This window comes from Micropterus dolomieu, linkage group LG12 (genome assembly GCF_021292245.1).
Source record: "Micropterus dolomieu isolate WLL.071019.BEF.003 ecotype Adirondacks linkage group LG12, ASM2129224v1, whole genome shotgun sequence".
Lineage (NCBI taxonomy): Eukaryota > Metazoa > Chordata > Actinopteri > Centrarchiformes > Centrarchidae > Micropterus > Micropterus dolomieu.
The window spans coordinates 27,738,552-27,759,446 of record NC_060161.1 but is presented as its reverse complement, the minus strand read 5'-3'; the positions used below and the strand labels follow the sequence as shown (position 1 = coordinate 27,759,446).

General features: G+C 44.1%; 1 protein-coding gene across 3 annotated transcripts in view; it reads left to right on the top strand.

The window, feature by feature from the left end:
- Positions 1-331: 331 nt before the first annotated feature.
- LOC123980085 (insulin receptor substrate 2-A) overlaps positions 332-20,895 on the top strand; it is a 28,795-nt gene continuing 8,231 nt past the window's right edge. The window contains exons 1-3 of one of the 3 annotated variants that reach the window (XR_006827369.1): positions 332-4,869; positions 19,625-19,641; positions 20,573-20,783. Coding sequence is in view for 2 of the 3 variants with exons in the window: in XM_046064298.1 (XP_045920254.1) it covers positions 666-4,869; positions 19,625-19,641; positions 20,573-20,581 (4,230 nt within the window). In the remaining variant the exon portion in view is untranslated. Of the gene's footprint in view, positions 4,870-19,624; positions 19,642-20,572; positions 20,870-20,895 lie in introns of those variants that run through there. The other 2 variants (XM_046064298.1, XM_046064299.1) reach the window with 2 other exon arrangements.

The following is a 20,895-nucleotide window of genomic DNA, read 5'->3' as shown; positions in this document are numbered from 1 at the left end:
GGGGAAGACTGTGGGCGGCTCTTTCGGCTTGTCTGCATGTCTGGGATCAGTTTACTACGTCTAAACAGTTGTTGGAAAACCTAACAACTGACTGTAGATAAGCCCTACAAAGTCACCGCCTATTTTTACACTTCGATTAAAACGCGCGCGATTGGTCAGAGCTATTGACGCAACGCACTAATATCCTTTAGCGATTGGTCCGAACGGCCGTCCAAGAATGTCAGTCAGAGTGATGGGCCAATCAGAGCCCCACTCGGCGTCTTTGTTCCTCCCGTTCGGTCTGTGACGCAGAGGGTCATGTGTTGTTTGTGCTCTGGCCCGTAGAGATGTGTACAGGAGGAGAAGGGAGCGGGTAGCTAACCGAGCTAGCTGGATCTTCCCGATCACGGCTGAACGTGGTCATGTTGCACACGGTAGGCTTCATCTCATGAAAAACGCCCGCGTTGGATTATCTCGCTGCTAAAAGGGCAAAGGGACTTGTTGTTTTGTTTTGTGTTTTGAAAGGGAATAACAAAGCCGGTCCGTGAGGATTGCGAATCTGAGCCGTTGCGAGTCAGCGTTAGCTGGCCTAGCCGGACTCGGGAGCTCGTCTCCCAAAACAAGAATGGGGTCTAGGTCCACTCGGATTAGCTTGCTAGTAAAGTGACCTTTGATTGTATTCTGTGATGGCAAATTTCACGAATTACCAGGAAGGCAAGGCAGCGATGTTGATGGTGGAGACGCAGCAGAGGGACGCGGGGACGAAATCTGCTGCCGCCACCGCAAACGGAGACGGCTCGGTCGGGGAACCCCCTTCCCCGTTAATTAATATCGGCGGAGGAGGAGGAGGAGGAGGCGGCGGCGGCTCTCGTTTCCATCAACATTTACCGCCCTCCAACCACCAACACCTCGGCCACCATCAGCCGCCAAAGGATCAGCAGCAGCACCACCACTACCAGCTCGCTCCGCAGCTGCATCTCTCCGGAGAAAACATCGCGGAGTCCCCGGTAAGGAAAGCCTCCTCCTCGTCTCTCAGCCAGGTATACGCCGCTGAGGACCCCGCCGCTTCCTCTGCCGCAAGCAGCAGCAGCGGCAGCCATGTATACGCGGCTGTGAACGTCGCTAACACCTTAGACGTTGTGGATGATATTCGAAAATGTGGATATTTAAGAAAGCAAAAACACGGACACAAGAGGTTTTTCGTTCTCCGGGCTGCCAGCCACCTCGGGCCGAGCCGCCTGGAGTACTACGACAGCGAGAAGAAATTCAGGAACAGCCTGCGCTCCGCTGCCGCGGCCGCCGCCAGCGGCGGAGCGGTCGCCCCGTCTCCCCCGAAAAGGGTTATTTACCTCTACCAGTGCTTCACGGTAAACAAAAGGGCGGACTCTAAAAACAAACACCTCATTGCCCTTTATACTAAGGACGAGTACTTTGCCATTGTGGCTGAAAACGAGCAGGAGCAAGAGGACTGGTACGTAGCTGTCAGTGAGTTAATGAGTGAGGGCAAAAAAGGGCACTTGGATTCTGACGACCTAGATGATGGCTATGGTACAGTCACGCCTGGTACTGTGTTTAAAGAGGTGTGGCAGGTGAATGTGAAACCTAAAGGACTGGGTCAAACTAAAAACCTCACAGGTGTTTACCGGCTATGCCTCTCAACTAAAACCATTCACCTCGTAAAGTTGAACTCAGAAACCCCCTGTGTTAACCTTCAGCTGATGAACATCAGACGCTGTGGACATTCAGAAAGCTTCTTTTTCATTGAGGTGGGTCGCTCCTCCTCTATTGGGCCCGGGGAGATATGGATGCAGGTGGATGATTCTGTTGTGGCCCAAAACATGCATGAGACCATCTTGGAGACAATGAAAGCCCTGAAAGCGTATGCAGAGTTTCGGCCCAGGAGTAAGAGCCAGTCATCAGGCTCCAACCCCATGCCGTTTATCACAACACGGCGCCACCTGGGCAACCTGCCACCGAGCCAGACGGGCCTGCAGCGGCGGTCGAGGACGGAGTCAGTCGTCGGCACGCCGCCATCAAGTAAGAGCTCTGGGGCTAGTGGTTATCGCTTTCGAACATCCAGTGAGGGTGAGGGGACAATGAACCGGCCGTTCCGCTCCGCCACAGGAAGCCTGGTTCACCTTAACTCAGCGCGTGCCCATCATGGTCGTCAGGAAGGGGGTAGCAGCGGCGGAAGTGGTGTCGCCACAGGAAACGCTGGCACCAGCACTGGTAGCGCACGCTACGTCAGAGCCATCCCAGGGTCATCGTCGTCTATCTACCACGCCCGCTCCGCATCGCTGCCAGTCTCCCACTTCCCCTCCACCACCAGTCCAGTGAGCGTCTCCTCCAGCAGTGGCCACGGCTCCGTCTCTGACACGCTCACCCGCCCATCAAGTGCCTCGATATGCGGCTCCCCATCTGATGGCGGCTTCAACTCCTCAGATGAGTATGGCTCCAGTCCTGGTGACTTCCGGTACTTCCGGGTGCGGAGTAACACACCAGACTCCCTGGGCAACACCCCACCAATCAGAGAAGAGAACTGTCTAAACGATTACATGGCCATGGGCTGGAACCGGGAAGTCTTCGGCACCACCGGGGGCTCTGGAAGCAACAGTGGAGCTGACACGCCGCGGGATGAGAGCACGTCAACAACAGAGGATGAACGCTTGTCCACATCATCATCATCGCTGAGGAGGAGGACTCACTCTTTCTCTAGACAAGCTGGTGGTGCAGCTGGCGGTTCTGGCGTGGCAGTTTACCAGAAAATGACCCAGACCAACTTATCATTGGACGAGGGGTCAGATGTTGTGCTGCCATTCGGCAGTGGGCTGCTTCGTGGTGGGCCATCCTCCTCCTCTTCCTCGCTCCGCTCTGACTACAGCTCCTGCTCCGAGCACAGCCAGCAGAGCCGTCCCTCCACCCTCTCCCAAATGGAGGCCGGTGGCGAGCGCCCGCCCCTTTCCTCCTCCTCTGCCAAGGAAGACAGCGGCTACATGCCCATGATGTGTGGCGTGGCTGCGTCGCCGCGGGACACTCCTCCCGACTACATGCCTATGCAACCCGGCTCTTACTCCCATCCCGTCTCCCATTCCCCTCAGTTTCACAGCCCAGCTTTAGGTCCCCGTTCAACCCACCATCACCCCCAGCCTCAGCTGCAATCCTCCACAGACTCCCAAGGCTACATGATGATGCTCCCAGGGGGCAGCGGCAGCTCCCCTTCTCCGGGACATGCCTCCCCCAGCCCCCACAGTAGTTCCAGCATGGCAGGTGCCAGTGGGAGTGACAGCATAGCAGAAAGACCTGAGAATGGAGAATATATGGACATGTCGTACAGCAGCAGTGGGGGGCGCAAGCTCACAAATGAAGGGAGCAGTGGGTATTACACACCTGGCACACCTGAGGGCACCCCAAAGTCTTACAGCCCGTATTTTTCCCTCCCTCGCTCTTACAAAGCCCCCACTAGAGAGAGGGATGAGAAGGAATATGGGGAGTATGTTCCTATGAGTTCTCCTGCCAAGCCAGTCTATTCATCAGTTGCCACATCTTCCATGTCAACACCAGAGAAGAGGGGTGGGGGAGGTAGTAGCACCTCCACTCCATCTCACCCACCCCCACCTTATGGAGCTCATCATACGACCACAGTGATGGCTGACCGTCGCGTTGTGAGGCCTAACCGCCTCCCGTTAGGCAGAAGAAGCTTCCATGGTCCTCTGCGGGTTAGTGAGCCCTCCACAGTGTCTGCGGGCACCTCCACCTCAGTCCCCACGACTGTCGGCCCATCTGAAGTGCCCTCCAGTCCCGGAGAGTATATTAACATTGAGTTTGGGGATCACTACCCCCACCAACAACAGCCCCCCGCTTATCCTCTCTCTGCCCAAGACGAAGCACCTTCCCTGGGATCCAGTAACCACCGTCGCTCCCCTCCCCAGCCCCAAACTCAACAGGACTATATGAGTGTTGAGGTGGGAGTAGACCAGCAGGACAGCACTGCATGTGTAGGTAAAACCCAGTCTCCCAGACCCAGCCTTGTGGCCCCCTGGAACCCACCCAGCTATATCCGACCCCTGGCTAGCAATCCTGGGGTTCTGGCCTCCCCTGGAGTCCCTGCCGGAGGTCACTGGAGGTCGATGGGGGACGAGTACACAGACATGACTTTTAACCTCAGAGGTGAGAGGACGCAAACAAGCCCCACAGCCATGCTGCAGCATCTCTGTGTTATAGAGGGACGTTACGGCCACGCCCCCTCCGCCTCCTCCTCCTCATCCATGTCTCCTCCTCTCCCTCCGTCGAGCCCAAGCAGGGCACCAACACACCAGCTGGAACCCAAGGTGGTTCGGCCCGACCCCCAAGGCAGGAGGAGACACAGCTCTGAGACATTCTCCTCTACGTCCTCCTCTAATTCAACTCCCTCTGGAGGAGGACTTGGGCCTTCATCCTCAGCCACCCACACCGCACAGGTTAACCCCACGGCCCCTAATGGATCTTACCTATTGGAGGGTCAAGCTTCCAAATGGGCCAGCTCGGCATCTTTTGACAGTATGTGGGTGTCCATGGACTGTCTAGGGGACTCGCCGGCTCACCACACTCCATCAAGAGCCACGGAAGTGGGCACGGCCTCCGGGATCTCGGCATCCCCCTCCCCCTCGGGGGCCGGAGCTGCCAGAATGTGCAGGAACATGTCTGTGGGCTACCAGAACGGCCTGAACTACATTGCCTTGGAGCTGAGGGATGACGGGAGTAATACCGCAGCCTTGGCGTCGGGAGCTGGTAGCAGCAATGGTAGCTCAACGGCGGCGGTGGCGACGGCAGGGACGGTGCCTCTGCCGGAGAACGGAGCCTACGCCAGTATAGACTTCATCAAATCTGATGGAGTCACCACAACAACCAAGGGTGAGTAAATACAAGTCTGTGTGTGTGTGTGTGTGTGTGTCAAGTTGTCACTCACAGCCAAACGATGCTCAGATGTGTTTGTCTCCTCTGACAGCCATTGTTTTAAAGGCTCTGTTCTACTTTCATAATCATATTTGGGATGGAAACCTTTGTCTGGAGTTTACACAGCCTCAGCAGCCAGCCAGGGTTCGGGGAAAAAAAAAACATAGCATCTTGCTTTGTGTGTGCGTGTAAGGATGATCTTTCATGTGTGAGTAAAAGAGAAGAGCGGGATATTTTTCCCTCACTGAAATCCAAAATAACTCCTAAGTGCTGTATGCTATTATTAGTCATATTATATCAATTTGCAGCGCCTCTAGTGAATCTATTTTGGATTAAGTCTGATCTTGACAAGGCTGCGTTCAGGCGCTTTGAGCAGCCAGACGTTTTGTCTTTGAAGGCATCTGTCCAGGGAACTGAAGTCTAGGCTTTAACAGTGTTGGCGCAGGAAGTGGCACCGACACACGGTTCATCTTGAGGTCTGCGTGTGTTGTGTGCAAGCAGACTGGTAGACAATTAGCTTTGTGAATGAACTGAAGTTTATCTGAGGTGAAGTGTGGACTGAGTCACCCAAAAAAAGGGCCCTGGCTTCCTGTCTCTGTAGCTGGTGTTGTCTCTCTGTGCCTGTCTGTGCACGTGCCGCTGTTTTCTTTGTGTCAGCATGTGTGCAGAGTGCACTAATGTTCGCAGCCTTTTGTCTACTGCAAGGCTATCACTTGAGACACTTTTCTACATCTTTGAAAAAATATATTTAATTTACACAACACATGGATGAGCGCCATGCCAGCAGCAGCAGCAGTTAATGGCAAAAGCATCCTACAGCACAATAACCTGGCAGTAATTTAATGTTCAGTTTAAGTCAGTAATCAATTTTGAGGGCTGCGACTAACTGTTATTTTCGACAAATCTGCAGATTATTTTGTTAATCATTTTTAAGTCTATAACATACCAAACAAATAGTGCAAACAAACGATGCCTGTCATAGTTTCCCTAGAACCCTAGGTGACGTTTTCAAACAGTCCAAAGACTTGGGCTACATCCACACTACTACTTTTTTGTTTGAAAACAAAAGAAATCTCTGTCCACACCAGCATTTTGGCTGCGTATCATCAGAATTGATCCTTCTTTATTAAAACGACTTAAAAACGCCATTCACATACACTGGGCGTGCGCATGCCGGTGTGGAGAGGAAACTGATTGTCTAGCCTTCAGTTGCAGAAGATTTGGCTAAAGAAGAAAGTACTACTACAGCCGACAATGAGGTGAAACTGTTACTGAAAGTAACACAGGAACTGTACAAAACAACTATGGCGCCGGAAAACAGACTGGGACGACATGCAGCATACAAGTGTTATTTACACAGTAAAAAATATATCGATAAAAATAACAAAACACTTATACCCTACCCTGGAGTTTTAAAAACAAAATGGGGTCAGCAGCGTTTTCAAACTTCTCCATTTTACGTCTCCAGATTTGCGGTTAAAGTCTAGAGTTTTAAAACTAGTAGTAGTAGTGAGGATGCAGCCTTAATTTACTGTCATAACAAAGAAAAACAAAGTCTACACATTTGTGAAGCTGTAACTAGCTCTTGTTTGACATTTTTGTTTGAAAATTGACTGAAACTGTTAATTTATAATCAAAATTGTTGCTTTAATCAATGAGTCGACTAAATTCTTTTAGCTCTAATATGTTGTATGTAGTTTTGTTAAGCTTTTAACCTGTTAACCGTCTTTCAATCATTGTTGTTTAGGGTCTAAATGTGGCCACTGTCAGTCTGTGCTAATGTCGTGTTCCTCTGTTTGGTCTGTTTCTTGGTCACGTTACAACATTTTGTGACTGATGTACCGGAAATGTAGTAAATTACTTCTTTTGCAAGTTGTCTTATACTGCTTTGAATAGTCACTGTTGAAAACGTTAAGTCAGACCTCCTTCAGACATAATTACTCGCTCTTCTAACTGCCTTTTGTAGTTGTGATTTTCAGTAGTCGCTGCCTGAACTTGTGGCGCTTCAAAGTTATTTTAATGTTTCAGAAATCTGACTTGCTTTGCAAAACAAGAACTCAAGAACTCACACGCAGTTGAATCAACAACATTATGAGGTGTGTGTGTGTGTGTGTGTGTGTGTGTGTGTGTGTGTTATCTCCACATCAGCCAGCAGTGCAGCAGGTACCTGAAGCCTTAGTTTGCAGTACTTGTACACTGTTGTTCCTTCACAAAAAGCTGCTGCATGTGTTTATGCGACTCTTCTCACTAGAGCTAGAGCTGCTGATCTATTAGTTGTCAACTATTATATTTATTGCCAACTATTTTGATCATTGATTTATCGGTAAAATTTTTAAGAAAAAAAGGAGGAAATTATTTGTTACCAGCTCCTTAAATGTGAATACGATCTGTTCTATTTACTCTTCCACTACAGTAAACTGAATATATTTGGGCAGAGGACAAAGCAAGACATTTCAAGTCGTCATCTTGAGCTGGGGGAAACTGTGATCGACAGTTTTCACCGTTTTCTGACATTTTATAGAGCAAACAGCTAGACAATAATGGACAGATTAATCAACAATAAAACAAATAATTGTTAGTCGGAGCCCTACCCTAAACTATGAGAGTAAGAAATAAGATTCTGAAAGATGCAAGTAAATCTAAATATTGAAAGCTATGTTCATTTTTGAGTTAAACAATTGTTAAATTATAAAGTACTAGTCATCAGTTGTTTTTCTGTAGTCTTACTGATTAATTGGCCAATTGTTTCAGCACTATACATGTCCAAATACTGTCATATTAAAGCAAGTTTACAGATCACAACAGCTATAGTTTTAAAAGTATTATTGACTGGGTTTGGTGTGCTCAAGAGAATATTTATAAGTCTTTTAGATGGATGTTATATCTGTGCAATGTATAATTGTCCGACACAAAATTCATGATAATATGCAAAATCTCATCAAATAAGCAAAATAACATTCAGTTTCTATAACTGTGTGTCACTGTGCAGCATTAATCAGACTAAAAGCTTGTGCACAACCTCATTAACAATTCTGTTACTTTTTATTCACAACTTAAGCATCAATCTATTTTGGCTGTAGCTCTTTGGATTCACAGTCATCTCTAATTTCCTTGCAGACGTGAGTTTGCTACAGCTTTAAAGGCAGTTCTGATGTTCCTGCGTGGAGATGTTTGTGCACAGCAAAGCACTCGGTTACTTCATGTAGAGTCCATACATGGGTGTGTGTGTGTGTGTGTGTGTTAGTGCTGAGGTTAGGTCTGCAGTTGGTGTCGCAGACTGGGTGTTTGACCAAAAGAGGATGTTTTGACTCCATTTTCAGTCTTTTACTTCCTCTTTGATCTTCCCCTTTTCTCTTTCACCCACTCGTCCTCTCCTATATTCTCTCCTCCCCGCGTTCTCCCCTCGCTTCCTCCCTGAATAGTCGTTTTTCTCTCTCGCTTTGTGTGTGTGGGTGCGTGCATGAGCGTGAGTCAGGATTTTCTGCGAGCGCCGACTGACTCATTTGTTTATCGTGGTGCTGAATGGAGATGAAAGAGCTTGTGTGTGTGTGTGTGTGGTAAATCTACTGTGCTGAATGTGTGCCCGCCAGCACAGGAGATCAGCTGGCACTCAAAGGGCTCAAGCACATCCCATTGTGCGTGTTTGTGTTTGCCCGTCTGTCTGTGTGTACTTTTGTTTTCAGCCGCTGCAAGCAGGTTCATTAAGTGTGTTTTGGTTCATGCAGTCCACGGTAGCGTTCAGAAATACTAATCCATGCCAACACACACACACACACTCTCTCTGAGTCTTAGTCTGCGTGTGTTTGTCTTACAATTTATGCTCTGCATGTAGGTAGGTGTGTGTCTTTGTACGCGCTGAGTCATGGCAGGCAGCCTTTGATGTGGCGCTGTAATTGCAGCGGCGGCGTGTCAAGGCACACAGCGGGGCCGGGAGGAAGCGCATCATCATCATCCAGGAATGCACTTCCTCTCAACTGCGGTGTTGAGCTGATACAGGCACACCTGGATCCTTGACCCAGAGGAGAGAGAGGGAGGGGGAGGCCGCCTTTCTGTCCAGCTGTCAGGGAAAATCTGTGTGAACCTGTGAAACGTTCCCATAAATATTAAACAAGACGTGAATTAGGTGTGTTTACAGGAATAAACACTACCTGCAACCCTTAATCAATAACTTCATGTACGAAGAAACAAAATCACATTTAGATTGAGACTGACGTTAAGTTTTGCCCTTCTTTGTTATGTTAACCATATTTACATTGTCATAAAGGTGTGTAGGGCTGCAAATACCGATTATTTTCATTGTTTCTTGATTAATCCACTAATTGTTTTATCAATATAGTGTCAAAAAATACAGAAAGATGCCCATTGCAATCTTGCAAATTCTTTGTATTTTTTTTCAACAGTCCAAAAAACCAAAGGATATTCAGTTCACTTACATAAATGAGAAAGAAAAGCAGCAAATCTGTAAGTTTGAGAAGCTGAAACAAGGGACTGTTTTACATTTTTGTTCGAAAAAGAACGGAAATAGTTAATCACTTACATACATTTTCTGTCTGAGTAATCAACTTAAAGTTTCAGCTTAGAAGGTTTGCAGTGTATTTCCAGCATTTCTCTTTGGGTTAGGTTCAACTTGTGACCTCTGCTGATGGAGTTTGTTTGTGTTTGGTCTACTCTACGTTGTCATAATGTTTCATGCACATAAACATTTCAGTCGCCCACCAAAAAACTTATTTACTGCTGAATCAATTCATCAATTAAAGTATTTACAAAGGAAAATTCTGCTTTTCCTGCTTCTCAAAGCGTCAGGATTAGATGATTTTCCTCGCACGATATCATCTTTGTGTTTTGGACTGTTGGTCAGATAAATGTGTAACAGTAATTGACAGATCAATAATGAACATAATAATTTGCTGCAGCCCAGGTGTAATCAATCAAACCTTTTTAGTTTATTAAAGCAGAGATTTGCTGCAGTAAAGACATGTTGCTGTTATGTGAGCTAGAGCTTAAACGATTAGTTGTTAATCGATTAGTTGTCAACTATTAAATTGCCAGCTATTTTGATAATGGATTAATAATAAAATAATAATAATAATAAAAATAAGCGCTTTGAGTCCACATGTCCAAATTCGCTGATTATAGCTTCCCAAATATAATTTTTGTTCCTTAATCTTTTCCTACATTTACTCCTCTATGACAGTAAACTGAATATGTTTGGGTTAGGGCTGGACGATATGGCCAAAAATGTTATCACGATAAAAAGTGTCATCTTTCAGTATCTATAATTATCATAAGTGACGATAATTGAGGTTTAAACCCTCCTTATGCTCAACACTTGAGGCCAAACAGTGGATCACTTTGCAAATCTGAGGTAGAACATTCAAAACAATTATGATAAAATCTTTTGCAACAAATACGCATGAGTAAAATTAAGTAAAAGCTTTTTTCAGTCCTTTTTCCTCAACAAAATGAAAAAATTAAGTCCTAATTCATTTATGATTCAAGTGAATAAAATCAAACATTTATTGAATATTTATTGAACATCTGTTATATTGTTATTGGGGGGAAAAAATTATATTACGATAATTATTGTTTTATTGTCCAGCTCTAGTTGGAGACAAAACTAGACATTTGAGGACGACGCATTCAGCTTTGGGAAAAACTTATCAACATCTTTCACAATTTTCTGGACCTAACAACTAATCGATTGATCGAGATAATGAAAATAATCATTAGTTTCAGCCCTAATGTGATCTAAAGGTGGTTGTTGCTTTGACCAGGCAAATTTATGGAGCGCAAAATGTTTTTTTTAATAGATTTAATGAAGAGTGTGGCTGACAAAATAACCAACTTGAAGACGTCCCTTTGCGCTTACTGTCTTCTGACATTTTATGGACCAAACGATTAATCACTGATTAATCTGATTAATGGATTAGTCAGTGAAAATAATTGTTTTACAGTTTAGCGAACTCCATATCAAGCTGAATGTGTCTTCCATCAGTTTTACCCCTGATAGAAGTGACAGCGGTGGGAACCTGCCCTTTTCTCCCCCCACCGCCTTCGTGTCCCAGCCAAGTGGATATGAGTTGGTAAAGGGTTAGGCAGAGTGTGAGGGGAGGAGGAAGTAAGATGTGAGAGAAGATGGTACGAGGCTGCCCTTTCCTACCTCATTCCTGCCTCCACGGCCAGGCGCTTCTATATTTACAGCTCTATTTCCAGACTGACATGAATTTATGGGCCGGCCCGAGGCATGCTCGTAACAGGACCCCCCTTTTTGCTCAGTGTGTGTGTGTGTGTGTGTGTGTGTGTGTGTGTGTGTGTGTGTGTTGCATGCAGAGGTCTCTCTCTCTTTTAAATAGCCAGATATACATGTCCACAGATGCTAGAATTATTAACCATCATGCGTACACACAAAGCAATTTTGATTTTAAGCAGCCATTCTGACTGTCACAGGGAAAAACTGTTTATGGCTCTTTAAAAGCCCCCAGTGAGGTTGAAGTTCTGCCTGCGTCGCTCTTTTTTAGCGTCCTGTTTAGCGAATACATAATCTTAAAATAACGTGCGCCGTTTGATCAGCACTTTAATTCAAAGCACTGACATGCTATATGTGCTTTTAGCATGGGTGGCCTGCGCCGGGAAGCATGGGAATCCATAAAGCTGGCAGTGTTGGTGTCTAGTGAGCTAAACAGGGAATTGATCCGCTAATCCTGGACGTGTTGGCGCCAGCAGGGCTCCCATTAGTCAATGAATTCCTGGAGTATTACTGAATTTAGGGAGGTGTTTCACAGAGGCCTAAATTTCAGCTTAAAGACTGTACGTCGGACGAAATAAGCTGAAGGTGTCCACTAAGTATTTTCTAGATCAAACAATCAATGAAGATCATGCAGGATGTATTTTACATGCATCTAGACCGTTGTTATGAGCTGTTATCTCCTCTACTCAGAGGTCATCAGAGCGGTGTGAGACCTGCTTCATCTTATTGAGCTTTTCTGGCCAGTAGAAAAGTGATGCATTTTTCCCCAAGTCATGCAAATTAAATAAAGTCTCGGACAATGACTGAGCTCTATACAACAATTGAGGTGTGTGCCTCACACCCAGCAGTGCTTACTCAAAAGGAAGTGTTGTGTCTCATCAAATAGACCTAAACACCGTCAGCTCTGTGGTTTTCAGTTACTCTTAAGTGTAGATCTCATAGGTGGTCTTGAGCATTATTCTGTCACTGAGGTGCCTGTTTCTCTCAAACATGAATGCTTCTATTTCTTCTTTACTTCCTTCATATTCTCCCCCTCCTCAAATGGTTTTTTTCCTTCTTTTTTTTTTTTATGCGTTTTGTCTCTGCCTTTCTCAGACACGTGGTAACAATAAAGCAGGAGAGTACCCCTTGAATGACTGGAATGTGATGTTAGATATAAAGTCTGAATGTGTGTGCAGATGTGTTTTTAACGCACGCACCTGTGTTCATCTTTTCCAGTTTCTGGTGACCTTTTGACATGCACGCTTTGAACAAACTAGAATGACTCTAAAATGTTTGCATGGCACAGAAAACTAGGGCTGCACAATTAATCGAAATATTATTAAAACTGCAATATATTGAAAGCATTATCCAAATCACAGAAGCTGCAATTTTTGGATGAAGGTAAACTGTGTGACTGCGGAGATGCCTGCCTATAAATCTTATTCTCCCGATGTAAGTAAACATGTTTAAACAAATGTCACGTCATTATAATTTAATAGTTTTCCGTGAAAATGACAATTGTAAGGCTGCAGCTAACAATTATTTTAGTATTCGAGTATTCTACAGATTGATTCATTGAGTAATCGGATAATAATGCTTTTGCTCCCCGTCCCTTCACACAAACTCTCAAGGCATAACCAGTCAGAGAACAATAACAGCAAACAAACGTACGTTTATACATTTACAGCTAAGAATTGTGCCTTACCTTTGCCAGCCTTCATCTCAACTATCAATCATGAATTAAGTTAAATGGTAATGTTAAATTTGCATAATTGCTGTTTGTTTTTTTTACCATATCGTGCAGCCCTACAGGAAACTAGAAGTTTGAGCAGAAATCTCAGATTTGTTTACCTTTTCACCTGCTCCACTGACAAGCTTAAGATCATCAGATAAAGTCACAGACATTACGTGGTTGAAGTTGGAACATAAAAAAAAAAAATTATTTTTGGCAGGAGTTTTCATTTTAGTTGAACATTTCACAGATTGGATGTGTTTTCTTATTACTTAAACAAGAAAAATGTCCGACTTCAACAGAAAAGTGATATAATATTTATAAAATGGCCCAAAAATGTGAAAATGTTTCGAGTGGTTTTTGTTTTAGTGCACAAAATATATTTTATTTGAAGACTCACTACAGTACTTAACCATTTTACCCCATTAAATAAAAGTACATTATGGATTTTTGTTGAATATGTTACTTAAAACTTATTCATAAACAAATGAAATACATTTGAACACAAATGACATTACTGAGAACCTTGTATTAGAAACCAGTTTCTTAAAGATATTTTTTAAAATCATCTTGAAGACCCGTAATTGTCATTGCAGCCATGTTTTGCCTGCTTTATTTAACCAGGAGTGACTGATGTAACTCATCCACTCCTTTCTTGTCCCTCTTAACCCCACCACCAAAAGAGATGTGCGCAGCGATTCAGAGGTCTGAATTATTTGGAGGTAACTGATAAATAAATGATCATTTATCTCAGAATAGCTTCCGAGTCATATTTCTCCAAACCTATGGAGGAATAGTCGAGGCTCTGCTTTTCTTCGTCTTGGGTTCAAAAAGGGCGGAGAAATAAAAATATCAAAACACGGCCACCGCCCACCTACAGCTGTAACCCAGAAACTGTGAAATTATAAAGCCAAAAACAATCAGTGCCCGATCAAATTCTCGTCAGCTTTCCTTCCTCGATCTGCACGTAAAAGCCCCCCCCCCCCTAATCTGCTGTCACACCAGCCAGTGTCAGGTCAACACGTTATGCTCACTGCTCACTCCCTTAATGCCTTTCATCTGTTGTCCCAGCTGGGTGAATGGGGTTTAGAGAGAGAGAGAGAGACCTGCTCACATCACAGAAGCTCAGGACAACAACACACTAGCCAGAACCGTCAGACCCAACAAAATTCACAGCGACTGAAAAGGAAAATTACATAACCCACTGAAACACAACACAAACTACAATGCTATTCGGCCCTAAAACACGAATATACAACAGCTGTTTACCTGAGTACAGTACAAGACGTAAAACTCTGATAGCGTACAGACTCGTTCATCAATAGTGATAAATGATCAGTATATATTTTATGAACGTTAAGAATCGTTAATATATTATTACACTTAGTAAAAGTACCATTTCTTGAGATTCAGCAAAAACATGTGGCGTTAACAGCATTCAAACAGCAAAGTGTCCTAAAAGGACCACAAGAAGTGAATTGCATAATTCGGCAAAACGGATATTGTAGGCTACCTGCCGAAATTTGCATCCACCTCTTTTCTCAGTAGGCTATAACAGATTCTTACCTCCCACGAGGTTTATGCAATTCACGGCAGGCATGCAGAGTTCGGCACACCACCTGCGCTGCAAATCGTCACTAGACCTCGTGGGAGCAAGGCATGAGTAAGCTCACGCAGTCAACCGGAGGTAGACTGTGTCTGACTTGAGGCGCTGTTTTTATTCCACTATCTATCAAGTCGGCGAAAGTCAGCCAGTTATCTCGAACGCACCTGTTGACTCCCAGTTATACGACAGCTGTTTTCCAAAGTTAACATAGCTCTCCTTATTAGCCAGCCTCCTTTCATGCTTGCTAATAACTGTTTTGAAGATGGGTCTCCGACATTGACAGCGTTGTGTTGGACAGATTTGTGCAGCGGTGTCTGTTGTCCGTGTTTGCGAGAGAGAGAGAGAGGATGTGCGGAGCGATATGTGCTGCAATCAAGAACGATTTTAAAATGGGTCGCCAAATTTACTTTGGCGGCTGTTAATCTACCTGGGTAGCCCGCCCAAGTAAAGCCTATGTCTAGGAAACACCGGAATCATTACATCTAGTGTGTTATTCTGTTTCAGTTCTGTTCAACTTTATGACTCTGCTTTGGTGTGTGTGTGTGTGTGTGTGTGTGTGTGGCAGTAATGTTGTCGTAACGTTCATTCCAATAAAGCTATATTGAATTGGAAAAAAATGAGAGGGAGAGAGATGGGTGGCAAATCGGGTCAGGGAGGACGAGAGGGAGAGAGACGGTTCTGGCTCTGAACACCTGCCTGTGTTGTAACGACGCAACAAGCTGTTAGCTAATGCAGGTGTTGTGCCAAACGGTGTTTTTATAACCCGATTTTGTGGCGTGTGTGTGTGTGTGTGTGTGTGTGTGTGTTTAACTGAGGTCAGCTCAGGTCGGCCAGGCTCCTGTCCTCAGAGCGTTGTTTTGATCAAAGCCCTGGACTGCAGAGAAACCCAAAGACCTCAGACTGCTCTCTCTCTGGCTCTCGCTCTCTCCATCTCACACACAAACACACTAAAAATCAAGTTTTCTTTATTGTCATGACCACAGTTAAGAACAGTGCTGCCCAAGCTTGATGTTTACAATCTTGAGTACAATAACTCTGTTATTGCACATTAGGGATGGAACGATTACCGGTTTAACGGTAAACCATGGTAAAATTCCCGAAGGTTATCATTACCGTACACATTTTAATTACCATGATAACCGGGTACAGTTAACCGCGCTATTATAATCTCACGGCAAACACTGTCCAGCGTCTCCCAGAAGCAGGTGCGCATGCGCAGAACGCAACGTGGGTTTGTTTGGGACACAGCGGAAGACAACGCTGCCGAGATTTTTCAGTCACTCTGAAGTCCAGTCGTATTTTAGTTTTTATGAGAGCGCTGAGGGAAACTTGATTGAAGTAAATAACCTTATAATGGACGCAGGGTGAGTTAACTTTTAGCTTTGGTTTGTCTCTCTGACTTGCTAACAGCGTGTAAACTGAAGCTCTCAGTGTTGCTGCTCTTGTAAAAACGCTACACGTTGTTCTGTTGCTGTGTGCGTCGTGTGTCGGCAGAGTCTATTCGTCCACTGCACATGATAACACGTTACGCAGTTTAGTCAACCAACCAGCATATCTAGAAACACTACAGACTGCTCTGTATTTATGTCAGTTGTTGGGCTCATTGCAGTTACTATCACTGTCTTCTAAAGACTTACTTGTTTGTATTACCTATAAAATATAAAATCTTGATAATGCACGCTTAGATGATTTTCATATGCTTACAAAAGGTATTTGCTGTTATTTTATTTTTTATGCAAACAAAATGGCATTTGTATGTGTAGATTTCAATATAAAACTTGTTGAAATGGTTTCAGTGTGTGTATCAATACCGTGATAATACTGATAACCGTGATAGTTTTGGTCACTATAATCGTGATATGAAATTTTCATACCGTTTCATCCCTACCCACGGTCATGGAATTTTATTTTCCAGGCCTGGAGAAGTCATGAAATAAGATTTTGTCATATGAGATATAGGCAAAATTACATCTTACTGTGTATTTTATGGATTAATCAGTGATCAGGGTTTTTATGGGACAGATTTCTGGAAGCAGTATTGACGGATACCTCTCACCAATCATGGGGTCTATTTGAAGCCTTCTGTTCTATGTGTGGCATTATTTATTTACTAATTGTTCTTGCTCTTGCCCAGCACTGTATAATGTGCATTCACTTTAAGTGAGAAGAAAAGACATTTATTAGCAGGCAACAAGTGCAACACGTTCCACTCTCTCTCTTAGACACAACTTAATCAAAGCAGCCTATGCTTGGTTATTGGGAGCATAACAGAATGACAGATTTCTTTTTCTAATAGGTTATTTCTTATTTTACCACTTAGTTCTATTTAAGTTTCCACCTTATTTTAGTGTTTACTCACAAGCGACTTTAATCTGCCTTGCTTTTCCCTTCAGGTCTCACACACCTACACCTCTGGTCTCTTATTGTAAACGCACCGGCCTGCTCGCCCCGCCTTTCTTTTTCTCTCTCCCCATATGTTTCTGCTTTCTTTGTCTACAGTATGTTTTAAGTCGGCCAACAGTTTTGGATATTTCCACCCGGGATTCAGTTTCCACAGCGGCAGGTGAGCTGCGTGTGGACGAGGTGTGTCGTCGATCGAAATGATCAAAACCTCTCTCTGTGTGTCTCTGCAAAATGGTAGAATGGTTCACCGGCCGTTGATATGCCTAAGGGGCGTTGCATCATCTGATCGACTGTTTAGATTGAATGATCAGCGGCCGATCAATCGGAGCACCTTTAATCACTTCTCATGTCCGTCTCTCCTTGTATCTTTCCAGCAATATTTAAAACTGATCTGCTGAAGAAATTGCTGAAAAGCAACATATTTTGGTGAGCATGCGAAGTTATAGTCCGTTTCCTGTAGTTGATTCGCACTGAAAGGCTCCAAGTGATTCATTTTGTGAAAGGATTCTGTGACTATTCTATGTACTGTACATTATTTAAAACTGTATACACATTAAGTACAACTAAATGACTGTACTACATAATGTACTATTGTGAAAGGGATTACAAAATCATTTAAAAATCAGGGGACATTGCAAAGCATGCCCAAGTAAATATTGTGTAGGTCTGAGAGCGTGTTTGAGTTTTATTTTGGCTTAGAACTTCTTTATACAGGCTGCCGTGTAGCAGGAAGTGTTGCTCCTCCCCTCCCTCTTTTGGCATATTATTCCCCCCCCCATCTAGTTAATGTCTCTCAGTTTCTGTTAAATATTCTTTTTTTGTGTACTGTCACTCCTCTTCTCTGCGAACCGCATGCTCCTGTCTTTCTGTCAGTCAGTCTGTTCATCCATTCCTCCATCCCCCTGGCTAATAAACAGAGGAGCAACATTCCAGCAGTGCCCCCTGTCAAAGCATCTGTATTGAGGCGTGCTGCTCACATTGTTGTGTCAGACAAAGCCTCGCTCTCAGTGGAATAACCCAGCTGGACGGCGGCCATTGACAGGGTCATTCGGGGCCGCTAGGCTGCACCAAAACAGCCGACCTGACGTGCCTGGGCCCGGCCACGATAGCAGGGCAGGAAACAAACTTTATGTGTGTGTGTGTGTTGTGTGTGTGTGTGTGTGTATGCGTCTGCTTGGCAGCAAGCTATATCCAAAGTTCACCGGCCACGCTCAGTTATTTACCAGGCAAACAGTTTTTCTTTTTTTTCATTCAGCGAGTAGTTTGTACCAAGCCGCTCTCTCAGTCTCACATCTGCACGGCTTCTCTCTGACACCTCGGTAACTGTTGTACAAAAGCCAAAATACATTTGCTGTGATTAAGCTGCAAAGGAATCTGTGGCTTGTTCCCATAATCTTCAATATTACTGTTAAATAACCTCTCTGAAATGTGTGTGTGTGTGTGTGTGTGTGTGTGTGTGTGTATATATTAGTCTACTAAAAGGCAACATGGTTGTTAGTCATTTCCAGGCTTTAGCTGACCCGGAGAGTCGGGGTCTGCAAAATGTCAACATTTACAAATTTTTGAAAGCTTTTTTTTGTTTGTTTCATAAAACCCCTCAGCCCACGCAAGGCCACGTAACCCCCTCAGAAAATCCCCCAAAATTGGGACAAGTGCGGTTTTCGCTCCTCTGCAGTGGCGTTTGGAAAGCAAGAGTCCCAAGTCAGACAGATTCCAGTCAAAATTAGTCAGCACTTGGCTTCAAAATGTCTGAAAACAACTAATATTGCCAGTCCAAAACCACTGTCAGTGAACCAGCCACATTCCTGTGGGGTGGGGGGGTCACATCAGGCAAAAAGAAAACAACATTTTTTTTTCCTCCATTGGCCACAGTAGCTGTCACTTTTATGAATACTTCTTATTTTTACAGCTGCAACTTGAGATTATTTTCATTATGGATTAATCTGCCCTTAAACAAATTGTTTTGTCGTCTTAAGATCCTTTTGTTTGTCTGCCCAAATGTCCCAAACCCAAAGATCATCATGTATTACTTTACTATCACATGAGGTAACGAAAAACCACAAATCACCACAGTTACTAAACATATGTTTAGCATATTTGCTTGAAAAATTACTACAACAAGAATTCAGCCATCAAAATATTTGCGCATTAGTTTTCCATCAGAGCTCGCCTTTATACAGAGAACTTTGTTTTAAGAATAGAGCAGAGCTTACATAGAGTGAAAAATTGACTTCTTCGACTTATCCATATTCTGGATAAATATCATTATTTACTAGATGATCACATCTAGAGTGATCCTCTCTGCATTTGTATTTTTATTTTTACCATTTTGGCCTTTATTGTTGTTGAAGCCAATATACTCAACATATACTGTAATCTTATAGTTACTGGTACTTGTAACTATCTCTGTGGTCTTTAATGGGAAACTTTATTGTTCCCATTTGTTGTTGTTGTAGTTAGGTATGCTGTTTTTTATTGTCGCAACAAGTTTATAACCAAATCTGAGAGATTATTGGAAAAAAAACTTACTGATACCCAGTTTCAGTTGTATTCAGACAGGAGAATTAGTGCCTTATAAAATAGGGATGCACCGAAATTAAAAGTCTTTGCCGAAGCTGAATATAATGAAAAACTTTCTTGAATACTGAACAAGGTTTTTCCCATTTATTTTGCCAATGTTTTTTTTTTACAGAGACATAAATTTAATAGTCAAATTGAGCTTCTTACTCTGTGTTTCCCACAGGATTTGGAGAGACTATGGTAGGTGGGTCCGAGGCCCAGGAGGGCCCTGTAAAGTAAATTACATGTGTCCATTTTTATACTTTCTGTGAATATAATCCAATACTCCAATAATAATCCATACTGTATAGACACACTACTTTGAAAATCGGGCATTGTCACATGTGTATCCTTGCGCTACATTCATCAAGTCCGACCCAGTTCGATAAATAAGGGTTAAGGGTCTTGCTCAGGGACACATTGGTGGATGGCTTACAGTGGGAATTGAACCAAGGTCTCCCACATCATAGACAAGCATCGTATCTACGCGCCATCACCACCCCTATAAATAATGTTGTATGTGGTCCTCGTATCATGTAATATGAAGACTTCATAGCCTCTCTTCAGGTAGGAGACTCATACAGCAACACTTGTCTTTGAAAAGACAGAAAATGACAGGATAAAGCCGCTCATCTGCCTGTCAGCTCGCACTGGTCCGTTTCAGTGGATTTACCATAAAGTCTTGCATACGTGTGCACCTCAAATTTAGGTGCGGCTAGCTTAATTGCCTTCTCAGAAACGAGTGACAGAAACACTCAGGTCAGACCTTTTGTTGCCTTTTCTAAGAAGTCAGCCTCAGATGGTGTGGAGACAGTTCAGCAGAACAGTGTCTGCAAACGGTGATTCATGCGTCTTTCTCTGACACTTTAAAATGCTTCCACACTGCCGACATGTCAACGTAATTGTTTCGTTATTTCGTCTTTTGACCGAAAGTGCTTTTGTTGCTATTTTCATCTGATTAATTTCAGTGGCCAAACGTTGGGTGTATCCCTATTATAAAATGTAGCCTTGCAATAAAGTGTTGACCGTATTCGAGAGTGGATCTGGATTTTGTATAAAACATTTAATACCAGTCATTGTATTTTGTTGTTTGTTTGTTTTAATTATCTCTTTCTCTCTTATTTTCTCTCAGACTGAGTGACGGGTCGATAGAGGTTCCCTACCTTCCTCCTCATCATATCTGCTCGGGGCACTTGACTCTGCTCGTGACCTATGGCCTCCCCCTGCCGGTGACCTCTGACCTCTTCACCTACCCTGAGAGGCCGCTCCATCCTGGGTGCAGAAAAACACCAACAACATAACAACAGATGACAAAAACGCTTGCGGTTTTTTAGTTTTTATGTGTATGTCATCTTTTATTTTTTTGTGTTTTTATATGCATATCTTGTCCTGTTGATTTTTCCCTCTCACAAACGACGCTGCCAGTGTGCCCCCCCCCCCCCCCCCCCCCCCCCC